This window comes from Phasianus colchicus, chromosome 3, assembly GCF_987193195.1.
Source record: "Phasianus colchicus chromosome 3, bPhaCol1.hap1.1, whole genome shotgun sequence".
NCBI classification, from domain to species: domain Eukaryota; kingdom Metazoa; phylum Chordata; class Aves; order Galliformes; family Phasianidae; genus Phasianus; species Phasianus colchicus.
In genome coordinates, this window is record NC_143438.1 from 95,239,281 (window position 1) to 95,257,218 (window position 17,938).

Below are 17,938 nucleotides of genomic sequence, written 5' to 3' on the forward strand. Positions count from 1 at the left end.
CCCCATCCCCACAGTTCTGGAACACCTCCAGGGATGGTGACCCCACCACCTCCCCACGCAGCCCATGCCGATGCATCGCAGCTCTTTTTGGGAAGGAATGTTCCCTAATGTCCAACCTGACCCCCCCAGGTGCAAGGAGGGGCCATCCCCTCTCATCCCACTGCTGCTCCCCGGGAGCAGAGCCGACCCCCCCTCACCACAACGTCCTTCCAGCAGCTGTAGGGAGCGATGAGCTCTCCGCAGAGCTGCCTATGGGGCAGTGCTATGGGGCTGAGGCTGGGTGGGCTTCAATCTCCCCTCCACCCCAAACCTTCCTGCGCCTCTGGGATCCCATCCGACCCTCCCACCCCTCTGGGACCACGCATCCCCCAAAAGCTGATCCCATCACACCTCCCAGCTCGCAGCACTTTGGAGCAGAGGACTGTCCAAGGACCCACCCAACTCCCTGCTGCCCAGAGAGGCTGTGGATGCCCCGTCCATCCCTGGAGGTGTTGGAGGCCAGGCTGGATGGGGCCCTGGGCAGCCTGGGCTGCTGTGAAATGTGGAGGTTGGTGGCCCTGCCTGTGGTGGGGGTTGGAGCTTCGTGACCCTTGAGGTCCCTTCCAACCCGGGCCGTTCTGTGATTCCAACCTCAGCCATTCCGTGGGCTCCCTTCCAACCAAACCCTTCTATCATCCCAACCTCAGCCACTCTGCGACCCTACAGAAGGATACAGAAGGGTTCGTGATCCTGGAGGTCCCTTCCAACCCAACCCTTCTGTGATTCTGTGACTCCATCAATTCTACCGCTCAAAACCCATTTTTTTGGGGGGGAGGGGAGGGAGAGGGCCCCGACCCAGAGCTGCTTTTTGGAAGCGCTGAGGACCCCCACAGTCCTTCCAGGAGCGCAGGAGGGCCGCGGGGCACAGCTGCAGCAATTACTGCGGGCAGCAGCGGGCAATGAGCCGAGCAGCGCACACCTGAACCGCTGCACGGGGCAGCAGCGAGGCTCATTAGGGGCCATGCAGGAGCAGCTGGGCCAGCAGCCCCCAGGGCTGCACCCAGCCGTCACGCTTTGCACAGCTCCGCTCCGCGGGGCAATTAAACGGCGCGGAGCTGGAGAGGGGGGGTCCAAAGGGGTTGGATGAGGAGTTGTTAGAAGGGGTGCGCAGCGCTCGGTCAGGGGAAACGAGGGGAGATGGGGCTGCTGTGCAGATGGGGCTCGGAAAGAGCAGCTCTGCGGGGACACGGGGACACGCATGGCAGTGCTGACGGGGGGACGGTGCTGGTGGTGTGGGGACACACGGACACAGCACAGTGCTGGGGACACGGGGACAGTGCTGGGGACATGGGGACACAGGGCCGCAGCACAGTCCTGGGGACATGGGGACATAAAGCCACAGCACAGTGCTGGGGACATGGGGACAGTGCTGGTAGTGCGGGGACACATGGACACAGCACAGTGCTGGGGACATGGGGACAGTGCTGGGGACACAGGGACACACGGCCACAGCACAGTGCTGGGGACATGGGGACAGTGCTGGTGGCGTGGGGACACATGAACACAGCACAGTGCTGGGGACATGGGGACAGTGCTGGGGACATGGGGACACAGGGCCACAGCACAGTGCTGGTGACACGGGGACAGTGCTGGGGACACAGGGACACACGGCCACAGCACAGTGCTGGGGACACGGGGACAGTATTGGTGACATGGGGACACACGGCCACAGGACAGTGCTGGTGACATGGGGACAGTGCTGGGGACATGAGGACACAGCCACAGCACAGTGCTGGTGACACGGGGACAGTGCTGGGGACACAGGGACACATGGCCACAGCACAGTGCTGGGGACACGGGGACAGTGCTGGGGACATGGGGACACAGGGCCACAGCACAGTGCTGGGGACATGGGGACAGTGTTGGTGACATGGGGACACATGGACACAGCACAGTGCTGGGGACATGGGGACGATGCTGGTGACCCGGGGACACACGGCCACAGCACAGTGCTGGGGACATGGGGACAGTGCTGGTAGTGCGGGGACACACGGCCACAGCACAGTGCTGGGGACACGGGGACAGTATTGGTGACATGGGGACACACGGCCACAGGACAGTGCTGGGGACATGGGGACACAGGGCCACAGCACAGTGCTGGTGGCATGGGGAAACATGGACACAGCACAGTGCTGGGGACACGGGGACAGTGCTGGTGACATAGGGACACAGGGCCACAGCACAGCGCTGGGGACATGGGGACATAAAGCCACAGCACAGTGCTGGGGACATGGGGACAATGCTGGTGACCCGGGGACACACGGCCGCCGCACAGAAGCCCAGACACGGGAGCAGTGCTGCTGACCCACCGCCCCATCACCCCCCCCCCCAGCCGTGCCGTTATCAGCCCGCCCCATTATCTCCGCAGCCCCCATCCCGTTATCTGCCCGGCCCAGCGGCGCTGCTCGTTTATCACGGCGCAGCTCATGCAAATCAGCGCTAATTGCAGGACGGCCGAGGAGCGGCTGCCGCTCCCGCTGCAGATAACGTGGCTGCGGCTGAGAGGCGGCTCCGCTTCGCAGCCGGCCGGCCCTCGGCTGAGCGCCTCTTCGCAATCCCTTCATTTGCAATTAAAAAGAAAACGCGGCGTTGCAAAACCGCTGCGCTCCCAGCAGCGGGGCTGCGCTGCGGACGCGGGGCTTTTATGGAAGGCCGTGAGCGGCACCCAGCCCCGGGCAGGGGTACGGCAGGGCTCCTTCCAACCCGGCCGAGCTGTGCTTCAGCCCGGAACGACCCTCCCAACCCGAGTCAACCATTCCACGACTACATGACCTTTAGGGACCCTCCCAACACCACCACTCTGTGGTTCTGTGATCGTTAAGGACCCTTTCAACCCAGTAGAGCTGTGCTTCTGCAGCCCAAAACGACCTTTTCAACACAACTCAACCATTCCACGACTACATGACCTTTAAGGACCCTCCCAACACCACCATTCTGTGGTTTTGTGATCTTTAAGGACCCTTTCAACCCAACCACGCTGTGCTTCTACATCCTGAAATGACCCTTCCAACCAACTCAACCTATGACCTTTAAGGACACTCCCAACGCCACCATTCTCTGGCTTTATGATCTTTAAGGACCCTTCCAACCCAGCTGAGCTGTGCTTCTGCAGCCCAAAACAACCTTTCCAACCCAACTCAACCATTCCACGGCTCTATGACCTTTAGGGACCCTCCCAACACCACCACTCTCTGGTTTTCTGATCGTTAAGGACCCTTCTAACTCAACCATGCTGCGCTTCTACATCCTGAAATGACCTTTCCAACACAACTCAACCTATGATCTTTAAGGACCCTTCCAACACCACCATTCTGTGGTTTTGTGATCTTTAAGGACCCTTCCAACACCACCACTCTGTGGTTTTGTGATCTTTAAAGACCCTCCAAACAACACCATAATGTGGTTCGGTGGTTCTGTAATCTTTAAGGACCCTTCCAACCCAGCCATGCTGTGCTTCTACAGCTCTAAAAGGACCCTTCCAACCCAAATGTGCTGTGATTCTACAACTCTAAAGGACCTTCCAACCCAACTCAACCATTCCATAGCTCTATGATCTTTCAGGACCCTCCCAACACAACCATTCTGTAGGTCTGTGATCTTTAAGGACCCTTCCAAACCAGCCATCCCATGATTTTATGATCTTTAAGGACTCTCTCAATCTAACCCTTCCATGGCCCTATGATCTTCAAGGACCCTCCCAGCTGAACCTATTCTGTGGTTCTACAGTTCTGAAGAACCCTTCCCCCCCAACCCAACCCAACCCAACCATCGCACAGCTCTATGACCTTCAAGGACCCTCTCTACCCAGCCCATTCTATGGCTCTACGATCTTTAAGGACCCTTCCACTCCAACCATTCTGTGGTTCCACAATTCTAATAAAGGACTCTTCCAACCCAACTCAACCATCTCATGGCTCTATGATCTGTAAGGACCTTTCCAATCCAACCATTCTGTGGTTCTACAGTTCTGAAGGACTGTTCCAACCCAACTCAACCATCTCGTGGCTCCATGATCTGTAAGGACCCTTCCAACCCAACTCAACCATCTCGTGGCTCCATGATCTGTAAGGACCCTTCCAACCCAATCCAACCATCTTGTGGCTCTGTGATCTGTAAGGACCCTTCGAACCCAATCCAACCATCTTGTGGCTCTATGATCTGTAAGGACTCTTCCAACCCAATCCAACCATCCCACAGCTCTCTGATCTTCCAGGACCCCTCCAACCCACCCACCCCACAGTTCCATGACCTAAAAGACTCCTTCCAGCCCAACCCCTTCTACAGTTCCATGGTTTTACGCAGCAGACAGATACCAGAAGCAAACACGACACAGCAGAACAGCACAGGACGGCCCCGTGCTGCGGCTGTGAGCCTCCCAGCATCAGATCTACGGGCACCGAGGGTCCCAGCGCAGCACAGCCAGAAGACAAAGCGTGGGCACAGCACCTCTCCCCCTCCCCTGATCCGGAGGCATCAGCTGAAGCCAGCAGCTGGTGGATTCAATGCACACAAAAGGCCGCCGCTCCCCAGGCACCTGTAATTGAGATGCAGAGCCGCCGCTGCCTCCCAGGGGTCGTGGGACAAAGTCAGGCCAGGAAAACAAATCGGAGGAGTGCAACAATGGCACCGTGGCCGGGAGCAGTCCGGGAGCATCAGCTCCACGCCCCGCTGGTTTTTAAGCCCTTGCTCCACTATCCTGTAACCTCTGTACGCAGCTGAATCCCAACTCAGCCCCTTCCCACAAAATCTGACCCCAATTTGCCCAACCCAACAACCCAACATCGCTGCCTCGATGCCTGAGCTGACAGCTCCTGGAGCATGGGGTCCAAAGGGATGTGCTCCATGACATGCAATGTCGTAGGCACAAGGACAGGGTCAGGGTGGGGTCTGGGGCACAAGGATGGGGCACAAGGATGGGGCCAGGGCACAAGGATGGGGTCAGGGCACAAGGACAGGGCTCCAGGCACAAGGACAGAGTCAGGACACGGCTTGGGGCACAAGGACAGGTCAGAATGGGGCTTGGGGCACAATGACAGGATCAGAATGGGGCTTGGGGCACAAGGATGAGGCTTAGGGCAAAAGGACGGGGTCAGAACAGGGCTCAGGGCACAAGGACACAGGGCTGAGGGCATAAGGATGGGGCTCAGAGCACAAGTACAGGGTCAGAGTGGGGCTTGGGGCACAAGGATGGGGCAAAAGGATGGGGTCAGGACTGAGCTCAGGGCACAACAATGAGATTGGGGGCACAAGGACAGTGTCAGGACTGGGCTCAGGACACAAGCATGGGGTTCAGGACACAAGGACAGTGTGAGGACTGGGCTCAGGGTACAAGGATGGGGTTTGAGGCACAAGGACAAGGTCAGAACAGGGCTTGGGGCACAAGGATAGGGCTCAGGGCACAAGGATGGGATTTGGGGCACAAGGATGGGGTCAGGATGGGGCTTGGGACACAAGGATGGGGTCAGGACTGCACTCAGGGCACAAGGATGGGGCTGAGGGCAGAAGGATGGGGTCAGGACTGGGCTGAGGGTAAAAGGATGGGGCTGAGGGCACAAGGATGGGGTTTGGGGAACAAGGACAGGGTCAGGACTGGGCTCAGGGCACAAGGATGGAGCTTGGAGCACAGGATGGGGTCAGAACAGGGGATGGGGCACAAAGATGCGGCTCGGGACACTAGGACAGGGTCAGGATGGGGCTGAGAGCAGAAGGATGGGGTCAGGACTGGGCTGAGGGCAAAAGGATGGGGCTGAGGGCAGAAGGATGGGGTTGATGGCAGAAGGATGGGGCTGAGGGCACAAGGATGGGGCTGAGGGCAGAAGGATGGGGTTAATGGCAGAAGGATGGGGTTAATGGCAGAAGGACGGGGCTGAGGGCACAAGGATGGGGCTGAGGGCAGAAGGATGGGGCTGAGGGCACAAGGATGGGGCTGAGGGCAGAAGGATGGGGCTGAGGGCAGAAGGATGGGGCTGAGGGCAGAAGGATGGGGCTGAGGGCACAAGGATGGGGCTGAGGGCAGAAGGATGGGGCTGAGGGCAGAAGGACGGGGCTGAGGGCAGAAGGATGGGGCTGAGGGCAGAAGGATGGGGTTGATGGCACAAGGATGGGGTTGATGGCACAAGGACGGGGCTGAGGGCACAAGGATGGGGCTGAGGGCACAAGGATGGGGCTGAGGGCAGAAGGACGGGGCTGAGGGCAGAAGGACGGGTGGATGTGTTGGAGCACAGTGCCACGGAGCGGCGCATCCCCGCAGTGCCGCAGTGCCAGCTGTCGGGGGAAGCAGCTGCTGCGGCTCGCACTAAATCAGCCGCCAGCCCGAAAAGCGGCCGCGCGTCGCGGCTGCGCTGCCATCAATCATCGGCCTCCAGCGGGTCCCACCTTCGGGGGACGATGTGGGAAACGCATCGTGTGGGAAACGCATTGTGTGGGAAAGCGCCGAACGGCTGCGAATGGCACATCTGAGAGCCGGGCCGCGGCTCGTTAACGACGGCCCCAGCGCAGAGATCAGCTGCGTTCTGCTGACTAAACGAGGCTGCGCACCCAGCGCATCCATCAGCGCCCATCAGCACCGCTCCTGCCCTCCTTCTGTCACTGCTGAGCACTGAGGATGCAGCACCTCGCCGCGGGCCGCAAGGACGCAGCCGGGGCAAGGAGAGCTGAGACACCGGAGCAGGGATCTCTGCCTTTTATCCTTAGCTCTGCATTCTGCTTCTCACTGCTGCTGCAAAAAGCGGCTGTTGCATCTGCGGCACCACGCTCTGCACGCCCGGCTCCCACAGTGCACGGCTCCCTTTTCTGTCCAAGCAAGCTGTGGGTGCACTGCAAGTCAGCCCATGGCATGGGCACAGGGACAGGGCGGGCTGGGGTTGGGATGGGGATCCTGGAGGTCTCTTCCGACCTTAATGGCTCTGTGGTTCTATTTAGGGTCATGGTGGGGGTGGGGTGAGGTTGGGCTGGGGTTGGAGGCATCTTGCAGCCTTAATGACTCTGTGGTTCATAATTAGGGTCTCAGTGGGGATGGGTTGGGGTTGGACTCAATGAACTCAAAGGTCTCTTCCAACCTTAACAACTCTGATTCCGTATGGTTCTGCCCAGTTTGTCAGTATAAAATTTTTAATACATGTAAAGATAATGACTAAAGAGTTGTAACCACCTTTGTTCTCAAGTTCACAAGAAAAAAAAAAAGATCTATTTATTTTGTTAGGGTTCAAAAAACCACCACCTGAACACCATACCCAAAGACTGAGGGAAAAACCAGCACCACGCAGCAGCAAGTTTAATAATGGCTGGCCTAGGGTTAGCAGAATTCCTGGCCCTGGTGCTAACACTTCATAGAACCATGGGATGGTTGGGTTGGAAGGGTCCTTACAGATCATAGAGCCATGGGATGGTTGGGTTGGAAGGGTCCTTACAGATCACAGAACCATGGGATGGTTTGGTTGGAAGGGTCCTTACAGATCATAGAGCCATGGGATGGTTGGGTTGGAAGGGTCCTTACAGATCACAGAACCATGGGATGGTTTGGTTGGAAGGGTCCTTACAGATCATAGAGCCATGGGATGGTTGGGTTGGAAGGGTCCTTACAGATCACAGAACCATGGGATGGTTTGGTTGGAAGGGTCCTTACAGATCAGAGAACCATGGGATGGTTGGGTTGGAAGGGTCCTTACAGATCATAGAGCCATGGGATGGTTGGGCTGGAAGGGTCCTTACAGATCATAGAGCCATGGGATGGTTGGGTTGGAAGGGTCCTTACAGATCATGTCATTCCATCCCCATGATGGACAGGCTCCCAACCACTAAATCATGCACCAGAACAAGTTCATAGAATCACAAAGATTGGAGAAGACCTCCAAGATCCCCAGGCCCAACCCAGCCCCACTGACCTGTCCCGTCCTCAGGTGCCAAATCTCAGGGATCTCAAACACCTCCGGGGACGACGACCCAGCAGCTCCCAGCACAGCCCACACCCACGCATCACCGCTTTCGGAGAAGAAACTTCCCCATATCCGACCTGAAGCTGCCCAGGGCTCCATCCAACCTGACCTTCCCCGTGCATTTGCTGTCGCTAAATTTCCAGCAACCAAAATCCAACCAGGAGACCCATGGTGCTCTGTAAGGACTTCATCTTTCGAATCCACTGATGCTGCAGAAATCAGCAGAGCATTTGGAGAAGCGCCGATCTGACAGTGATGGAGGGCAACTTCCCAGCCCCAACCTGATGCCATTTTGTTTGGCACCTGCACCCCACAGCCTGCAGGCACTGCCCAGGCCCACAAACCCCACACAGCCAACATCGTGCCGCAGAAGCCAGAAGGAGGAATGGGAGCCGCCAGCTGGCTCGAGTTCTTTTAGCATCGTTAGCTCGGGCTGCAGCAATAATTAATTTCAGATTCAGATCGCCGCGCTGAAAAACGAGCGCTCTCCAGGTCTTTAACCTCTGCTTTGGAATGCCCCATAAAACTGACTTCAGATGATCTCAAGCAGTGACTCAGCTCATAAAAAGCAGCAGCGGAGATAAAATGCACAGATCCCACGCTGTACGCAGCATCACGGGCCATCAGCGCCATTTTAGGCTCAAGCTGATGGTTGACTCCCAGCCAGCGCGGCTCCCCAGGGCTGGGCTGGTCCTCCGTGCAGGAAGGCTGTCAAACAACACACAGCAATTGTCCCATTTAGGGGTCACGGAAGCAGGGAGCGTGGTCACGGTGTGGGGCTGGAAGAGCCCCAGTTCAGCCAATGAAGTCAGGCTGGGAGAAAAATGGAGAGCAGTGCATTCCGATTGGGGATGGATGGAATTCCAAGCACTTCTCTTTTTTGGTTCCTGGGGAGAATTTGGTTGTACAGTGTTCCTTCCATTAAATCAGACTTAGTGGTAGCTGGGTTCCAGGAGCCTCACTGCCCTGAGCGTAGGTTGGGTTGGAAGGTCCTTAAAGATCCTACAGCCATGGGATGGTTGGGTTGGAAGGTCCTTAAAGATCCTACAGCCATGGGATGGTTGGGTTGGAAGGGTCCTTAAAGATCCTACTGTCATGGGATGGTTGGGTTGGAAGGGTCCTTAAAGATCCTACAGCCGTGGGATGGTTGGGTTGGAAGGGTCCTTAAAGATTGTAAGAGAACTAATTGTTTGGGCTGGATGACTCCTTAATGATAATAAAGCCATGGGATAGTTGGATTGGAGAAGTCTTTGAAGATCATAGAGCCACAGAACGGTTGGGTTGGAAGGTCCTTAAAGATCCTACAGCCATGGGATGGTTGGGTTGGAAGGTCCTTAAAGATCCTACAGCCATGGGATGGTTAGGTTGGAAGGTCCTTAAAGATCATCCAGTTCCAACTCCCCTTCCTCTGCCAAAGCAGCGCCACCTCCGTTCTGAAGCAGCAGATGACCACACTGATAGCACACCTGCACAAAGGCTTTAATTTCTTTAATTTCCTTTAATTGAAAGGAGCAGCACATCGGGCAGTGACCCCCCCCACCCCCAGCTCTTCGCTGGGAGCAGCACCGGGGAACATCTGTGCCAACAGAGGGTCCCCCCTCCAGACCTGGCCCAGGTACGGAGCTCAGATGAGGCTGCAGCCGGTGCTCAATCCCTTACATCAGTGCAGCACACAGGACGGGCGACGGAAGCCCCACTAACAGCACAGCTGCTAACGATTGTTGCAAGCACAAACGTTCTCACTGCCAGCTCCTGAGCTCCTGCAATCCCAGCCCTCAGCCTCTGCCGCACTACGAGAGCTCCTCCTCACACATTTTTAAAAGGAAATTCAGCAACGCAGCAAAATCATAAACTGCCATTTCCAGAGGGGGACTGCTGAGCTGCAAAGCACAGCCCCACAGAAGCGCTCGGTGCAGATGCTCAGCAACAGAGCTGCTGTTAATCCCCAAACCGCTCCTCTCAGGAGGGAACAGCTGGTTAAGAGCAGCACGGCGGAGCACGCAGGCTCCTGAACCAGAGCACCAATGCTGCCCAGCTGCCCGACCCAGTGCACAGAGCCTGAGTGTGCGGCTGCTCCTTGGGGCTCCTCCCACTTGTCCTGATCCCAGCACCCAGATCTCCTAATGGGCACCCAAGTACTTCTGATAGGCTCCTGAGAGCTTCTGATGGGCTCCTGGGAATTTCCATGGGCTCCTGGGAACTTCTCATGGGCTCCAGAGTGCTTCTTGGCAAAAGGGCTCAATGCTGGACAAGAGTATTCACAGACAATCGTTGGACAAGAGTTGGTCAACCAATGGTCAACTGTTGGTCAACCGTTGATCAATTATTAGTCAACCACTGGTCAACTGTTACTCAACTGTTGGTCAATCATTAGTCAACCACTGGTCAACTGTTGGCCAACCGTTGCCCACCAGGACCCCCAGGCCCTTTGGCAGAGCTCCTCCCCAGCAGCTCAGCCCCAACCTGGACCGGTCCATGCAGCTGTTCTTCCTGGGCTCAGGACCTGCAGTGCCCGTGCTGCAGCCCACCAGGTTCCTCCTCACCCGGCCCTCGGTGCGCCCGGATGGCAGCACGGCTTTCTGCAGCCCCTCCCCCAGTTTGGCAATGCAGCAGCAGCACGCAGCTGCACACCTGCAGGCACGACACATGGGGCATGACAGACTTGTAAAGCACGGTGCAAAACAGAAAGTATCTGGGCAGCAGTTTCACAAGGGATCTCGTTACGAGCTTTACGCTGCTGCTGCACGCACCGAGCCTCACTTTTTCCACTGCCATTCAATCGGAGCTCTTAATGCTGGTGCACGGGATGCCATCATGCTCCCAAAGCTATGGAGGAAAAGGAAGAGGGAAGCAGGGCTGTGCGTTCCAGCCGTGCTGGGACAGAGCTGTGCTCCCACATCACCCCCAGCAGCACCGGAGCAGAGCAGTGCAGCCCTGCGGTGCCGGCACGCAGCGAGCGCCTCGTTGGCTCCGTCGTGGCCCAGCACTGCGCTCCCCTCACCCAACGCTGATGGATTCCATCTTCTCAACAAATGCTCCACTGCAAACGCCGTCCCCCGGGCTCAGTGATGGATCTGTTGCTTTTGGAACTCCGAACCCATAAAGTTCCAAGGGTCGGAGTTATTTGCTATGATTTACGGGGGGTTTGCGTGCGGTAAACTAATTGCGGTGGAGAGGAACTGCGCTGAGCACAGCCAAGTTCTCGTGTCTGCTGCGATTTATTCGCACCAAGGGAAATGCTCACTCTGAGCTTTGTGGGAGCCGGGGCCTCATGGAGCACCAGGGTCTCGTTGGCACAGCACCGCTGGGAGGAATTGCGCTCGGGTCCCGCAGAGCCAACACCAAATGGTCCCCAAAGGAGGAGTGGGGAAACCCATCAAGCAGGTGCAGAGCCAGCAGCTCCTGGGCATGAATCCTTTCCAGGCCGTTCTGCTCCCAGGGAGCAGTGATGGGATGAGAGGGGATGGCCTCACAGTGCACCCAGGGGAGGGTCAGCCTGGAGATTAGGAAAAGCTTCTCTGAAAGAGCAGTGATGTGTTGGCATGGGCTGCCCAGGGAGTTGGAGAGTCCCCATCCCTGGAGGAGACCCAGAAGAGTGGGGATGGGGCACGTGGGGATGTGGTGGTGGGCAGAGCAGGGTGGGCTGGGCTGGGGGATCTTGGAGGTCTTTTCCATCCTCACTGATTCTGCGATTCTACTAAGATCTACAGCAGACACCTGCTGATAAAAGGATGCCCAGGTCTCCTTCTGGGCTGGCAGTGATCACAGAACCACAGGACCACCGAATCACAGAATGGGTTGGCTTGGGTGGGTCCTTAAAGATCATAGAGACATAGGAGGTTGGGTTGGAAAGGTCCTAAATGATCACAGAGCCGTGGGACGGTCAGGTTAGGAGCGTCCTTAAAGGTCATCATAAGAAGGGGTTGCGCTGGGAGGGTCCTGAAAGATTACAGAGCCATGGAAGGGATGGGTGGGAAGGGTCCTTAAAGGTCACAGACCCACAGGATGGGTTGAGTTGGAAGAGAACTTAAAGGGCACAGAAGCACAGCACAGTGGATTGGAAGGGACCCCCCAGCCCCACCCCTGCCGTGGGCTGGCTGCCCCCCAGCTCAGGCTGCCCAGAACCCACCCACAGCCTCGGGCACCTCAGGGATGGGGCACCCACAGCTCCGGGCAGCAGTGCTGGGGCTGCACCACCCCGAGGCACAGCCGGGTGCCAGCTCCATGCTCCTCCTGCACAGAACTGCTCGGGCCAGGACCCGCTGCATTCGCTCCTCCATCCCCAGGAGTGAACTGGAAGGATGGGGAAGCTGTGACGCACCGCAGCCCTCGGAGCCAGAAGGCTGAGAGGCCGTAGGGAGCACTAAAACCCTCCCTAAAGCTCCTGGCCGTTCCATTTGTTCCACTTGTGGCAGGCGTGCCTTTTTTCTCCATCTCGTACATATGTTGTTTTTACTTTCTATCTCCAGAGACCCATAAAGGCTCTGGAAGAAGACCAAGGATTTGCATTTTCCAAGAGAGCAGCAAAAAAAAAAAAACAACAAAAAAAAAACCCCAAGAAAAAACAAACCCAGAAACTAAAACACCAAAAGCCACAAGGACACATCTGAGCCACAGCAGGAAACTCCCAGAGCAGCTCCCAGCCCACGTGCACCTCAATGCTATGGGATCTCCCTGTGAGACGGGACACGCCGCGCTCATTAAGCTCCTTCTATTAAGCCAACAGAGAGGCTTAATAGAAAGGACAGCTGGGGAGCAGCTGAGGGGAGCCCCGTCCGCTCCAAATGCACCTCTGGGTGAGGAGAAAGGATTCAGAACAGAGCTCCAGGCACCAGGAAAGGCTCTGTGCTGCTGGCATCGTTGTTACACAGAGCTCTCACCGCACCAGGGAGCACAGAGCAGTGCACACGTGTGCACATACATGTGCACATATGTAGCCACAGGGCTATAGGCACAGTGCACACACATGTTGCTGCACACGCTGCACGTGTATGTTGAACACAGAGCCATGGAATGGTTTTGAGTTGGGTTGGAAGGGTCTTTAAAGACAAAAGGGCCGTGGGTGGGTTGGGTTGGAAGGGTCCCTAAAGGTCACAGTGACATAGTATGGGTTGGAAGGGTCTTAAAGGTCACAGAGCCATGGAATGGTTGGGTTGGAAGGGTCCTTAAAGGTCATAGAGCCATGGAATGGCTGGGTTGGAAGGGTCCTTAAAGGTCATAGAGCCATGGAATGGCTGGGTTGGAAGGGTCCTTAAAGGTCACAGCAACATAGTATGGGTTGGAAGGGTCCTTAAAGATCACAGAGCCATGGAATGGTTGGGTTGGAAGGGTCCTTAAAGGTCATAGAGCCATGGAATGGCTGGGTTGGAAGGGTCCTTAAAGGTCATAGAGGTATGGAATGAGTTGGGTTGGAAGGGTTCTTACAGATCACAGAAAATAGAATGATTGGGTTCAAAATGTCCTTAAAGATCACAGAGCCATGGATTGGTTAGGTTGGAAGAGTCTTTAAAGATCACTGTGACACAGCACACATTGGGTTGGAAGGGTCCTCAAAGATCACAGAGCCTTGGAATGGTTGGGTTGGGAGGGTCCTTAAAGGTCACAGAGCCTTGGAATGGTTCAGTTGGGAGGGTCCTTAAAGACTGTAGAGCCATGGAATGGTTGGGTTGGAAGGGTCCTTACAGATTGTAGAGCCATGGAATGGTTGGGTTGGAAGGGTCCTTACAGATTGTAGAGCCATGGAATGGTTGGGTTGGAAGGGTCCTTACAGATTGTAGAGCCATGGAATGGTTGGGTCTTTAAGCGACAGGTGCAGCTGATGCTCTGAGAACAACGTGGACCCAGAACCAACCCAAAGGGAGCTGGATGGAGCACAGCTCCAGAGGCAAGAAGGAAATATTCAGCAGAAATGGAAGGTGGGAGGAGGGCTCCTGGGGATGCATCGTGGAGAACCCAGCATCCCAGGCACAGTGCACAGAAGCTAATAGGGGAGAGGGGGAAAATTAAAGGCAATGGGACACGAGCTCCAAAACTGCATTTATTGAGAGATGGAGAACTGGCAGAAGGATGGAAAAAACACCCACAGCACCAAGGGGCTGATGAGCTTTTAGACAAGCGTGGAACGTTTCTCACGCAGTGGTGAATGGAGCCGTGCTGCCTGCTTGGAGGGGCTGAGAGCTCAGTGCTGCCAGCAGAGCTCAGAGAACCACGGTGTCCACCTCGAGGTCTGCAGATGAGCATCGTTAACAACGCTCGTGTTTGCTGCAGCAACAGCCGGGGCAGCGGGCAGAAGCACTGCAGCAGACCCAAGGCAGCGGGGGATGCGTGCAGCCTTGAGCCTGGGCTCGTGGCTCCATGGGACCGCAGAGGGCACAGAAAGAGGGCGTGCAGAATGCCCTGGGAGCACAGAAAGCACTGAGGTCCCCCCAGCTCCACGTGAAGTGACCTATGACTTTAGGGACGGCTCCATGTGAGGGTCCCCTTCGATCCCCACCAGGTGAGAACCTCAGCAAAGCTGAGGGTGGAAGCAGCCGCTTCTGCAGCCTGCAGAATGGGACTGTGCAAAAACGATGGTGTGGATGGAGAAGCTGGGCAGAAATCAGCGATGGGACGAGAGGGAATGGCCTCAAGGGGTGGCAGGGGAGGTTCAGGTTGGATGTTAGGAGAAATTTCTTCTCTGAAAGGGCTGCCAGGTGCCCGGGGAGGTGGCGGAGTCACCGTCTGTTGTGCTGTTGTACTGCAGGACACGGTTTAGTGGGGAAATATTGGTGGTGGGTGGGCAGTTTGACTGGATGATCTTGGAGGACTTTTCCAACCATGATGATTCTGTGCAATTAAACTTGCTGCTGGATGGTGCTCTCCAATTCATGGGCAGGTACACAGTGGGAAAAAAGACCCCGAAAAACAGCTTTAACCTAAAAAGTATAAAGCATTGCGCAAGGGAATCGGACACCGCAGCCCCACCTGATCAGCTCTGAAGGGTTCCTCAGGTTCAGGCAACCCCACAGGTCTCAGTGCAGGCCTACAGCTGGTGGTACACAGCTCCCGCTCCCTGGGAGGAGAGCTCCTCCTGCACGGCCCAAAAGTTCTCACGAGGTGACATTTGTGACACGATGAAACTCTTCTGTACCAACACCACGAGGGAAAAAATCACAGAAGGGCAGCAAAGGTGCTGCAATCATAGAGCGATGCATGGAACCACAGGATGGGCGGCTTGGAAGGGACCTTAAAGGTCATGGAGAACAGAATAGTTGGTTGGAAGGGTCCTTAAAGGTCGTAGAGCTGTGGAATAGGTTGCTGGGTTTGAAGGGTCCTTAAAGGTCGTAGAGAACAGAATGGTTGGGGTGGAAGGGTCCTTAAAGGTCATAGAGCTGTGGATCTTTAAAGTTCTTAAACGGTTATGAGATGGCGGGGGTGGAAGGGTCCTTAAAGATTACAGAACCATGGAATAGGTTGGGTTGGAAGGGTCCTTAAAGATCACAGATCATAGAGCCATGGAATGGCTGTCTTGAAATGGTTCTAAGGAGATCACAGAACCATAGAATGGTTGGGTTGGGTTGGGTTGGGTTGGGTTGGGTTGGAAGGGTCCTTACAGATCACACAACCACAACACAGTGGGTTGGATTGGAAGGGTCCTTACAGATCACACAACCACAACACAGTTGGGTTGGATTGGAAGGGTCCTTACAGATCACAAAACCACAACACAGTTGGGTTGGATTGGAAGGGTCCTTACAGATCACACAACCACAACACAGTGGGTTGGATTGGAAGGGTCCTTACAGATCACACAACCACAACACAGTTGGGTTGGATTGGAAGGGTCCTTACAGATCACAAAACCACAACACAGTTGGGTTGGATTGGAAGGGTCCTTACAGATCACACAACCACAACACAGTGGGTTGGATTGGAAGGGTCCTTACAGATCACACAACCACAACACAGTTGGGTTGGATTGGAAGGGTCCTTACAGATCACAAAACCACAACACAGTTGGGTTGGATTGGAAGGGTCCTTACAGATCACACAACCACAACACAGTTGGGTTGGATTGGAAGGGTCCTTACAGATCACACAACCACAACACAGTTGGGTTGGACTGGAAGGGTCCTTACAGATCACACAACCACAACACAGTGGGTTGGAAGGACCCCCCAGCCCCACCCCTGCCATGGGCTGGCTGCCCCGCAGCTCAGGCTGCCCAGGGCCCACCCACAGCCTGGGGCACCTCCAGGGATGGGGCACCCACAGCTCCGGGCAGCAGTGCTGGGGCTCATCACCTTTGTGACGAATTTCTTTAGGGGAAGGCAGCACTCCTGGAGGCCTTGAAATCACCTGCTCTGCCTCCAGCCCAGTGCAAGAACTCCCAGTGAGGCACACAGCCAGAATCTAACTGGGTGTGAGAGGACAAGGGCCTGGAGGAGGACTGCAGGAACAGAAGGACAGCAGACATGATCCGAAATGACCCGAACACCCCAGTGCAGCAGAGGACGGAACAGTTACACTTTGTGAGAGGGAGACAAAACAAATCCACAAAAGAAACGCACAAGGGCAAAATCCAGCATCGTGCATCGCCCAAAACGCCAGACCAAAACCAGGGGGGCACAGAAGGACACCCCTGAAGGCCTCACCACCACTGCAATGTCTCAGAGCAGAGCTGCACTCCTTCACCCTGTGTTTGGGATTGCATTCTGGCTGCAAACAGGACATCGCCAACGGGCTCTGATGGTGCTCAGCAGGTCCCCGCAGCACCGCCCCTCTTCCTGCCCCAAACCCAACGTGTGGAGGAAGGAAAGCATGGAGCAAACGGTGAGATTTCTGCCACCCCTCCCCACATACATACTGCTTCATGGCTATCAGCTTGGAGTCCATGCTCTCCTGCTTTCCTTTCATCACCTGGATGTCGGTCAGCAGCTTGGTGACGTTGTCTTGCCGCACCTTGATGTCCTCGTTCTTTATGCTGGACACCTGGGGCAGAAAGGCAGACATCAGCAATGCCTCCTTGCTACAAAACGGCTCAGACTGCAAAATCCCTCTCCCCTCTTCATATCTCCACATCCACAGCAGGGCACATTGCACCAAGGGATGAAAACCAACCACCAACAATGCAAACAGCAGGGAAATCACTGCTCGCAAACACCAGACTCTATCGCAGCCTAAAAGTAACACGCTTTGGGAAGCACTCAGGTGAAACTGAAGGTCTGCACAAGAGCTGTTTGCAGGGTGCAGCCCTTCAGGTGGGTGAGACGTGTCTGTCTATGACAACCCTAAAGCTGACACCAGCCATGAAGTTGGGGGTGCAGTCATTCACACTGCAAGCAGGGACCAACATCCCTGTGTGCCTGCAAAGTCTCCGCTGCAACGCAGCCAAAGAACGGCGGCCTCAGCAATTAAGAAGTCATCAGCTGGCTTGGGAAGGAAAGCTGGGACAGCAGGGGCACCGCCAGAGCCGCTGAGGAGCAGACACTGAGCACAGGGATCTGTTTTTCTGATGAAACCCTCAGGAGATGCTGAGATGCACACAGATCTGCCGCGCTGGGGCTGATGTGTCAGCCTGCCCACTGCTGCTCCATGTGAGCCGTGGGTTAGAATGATGGAAATACACCTCTCCAGCCCACACGTCAGCACTGGGAAATCGACCTGGAAGGTCCTTCTGTGTCTCTGGAGCTGTCGGTGCCCAGCAGGGCCTTCAGGACACAGCTGGTGGCAGTTCTGCAGTTTGGGAAACAGGGGCAGCTGCAAGGCATAGCCGTGAGCCCAAAGGGAAATGCCCAAACCCGTGCTTGGGACACACGATGCCAACACGTCGTTAACAGTGCAGGCACTCATCCTTCCTTTTCCTCCGTGTGCAGACAGCATTATCCTTCAAAGCCCTTTAAGCAAGGACAGCAGCTCAGCCTGTGGCCGCTCGCCCTCCTGCCGCAAGGTCTGTTCCTCTGCAGCCCCTTCAGACACAGCAAGCT

The 17,938-nt window shown here is 56.0% G+C and overlaps 1 protein-coding gene across 2 annotated transcripts in view; it reads right to left on the reverse strand.

Annotated features, from left to right (window-relative positions):
• HSF1 (heat shock transcription factor 1) overlaps positions 1–17,938 on the reverse strand; it is a 63,938-nt gene that overhangs the window by 24,041 nt on the left and 21,959 nt on the right. For both annotated transcript variants that reach the window (XM_031609463.2, XM_031609462.2), the window contains exon 4: positions 16,819–16,943. In XM_031609463.2, coding sequence (XP_031465323.2) covers positions 16,819–16,943 — 125 coding nt within the window. The remainder of the gene's footprint in view (positions 1–16,818; positions 16,944–17,938) is intronic.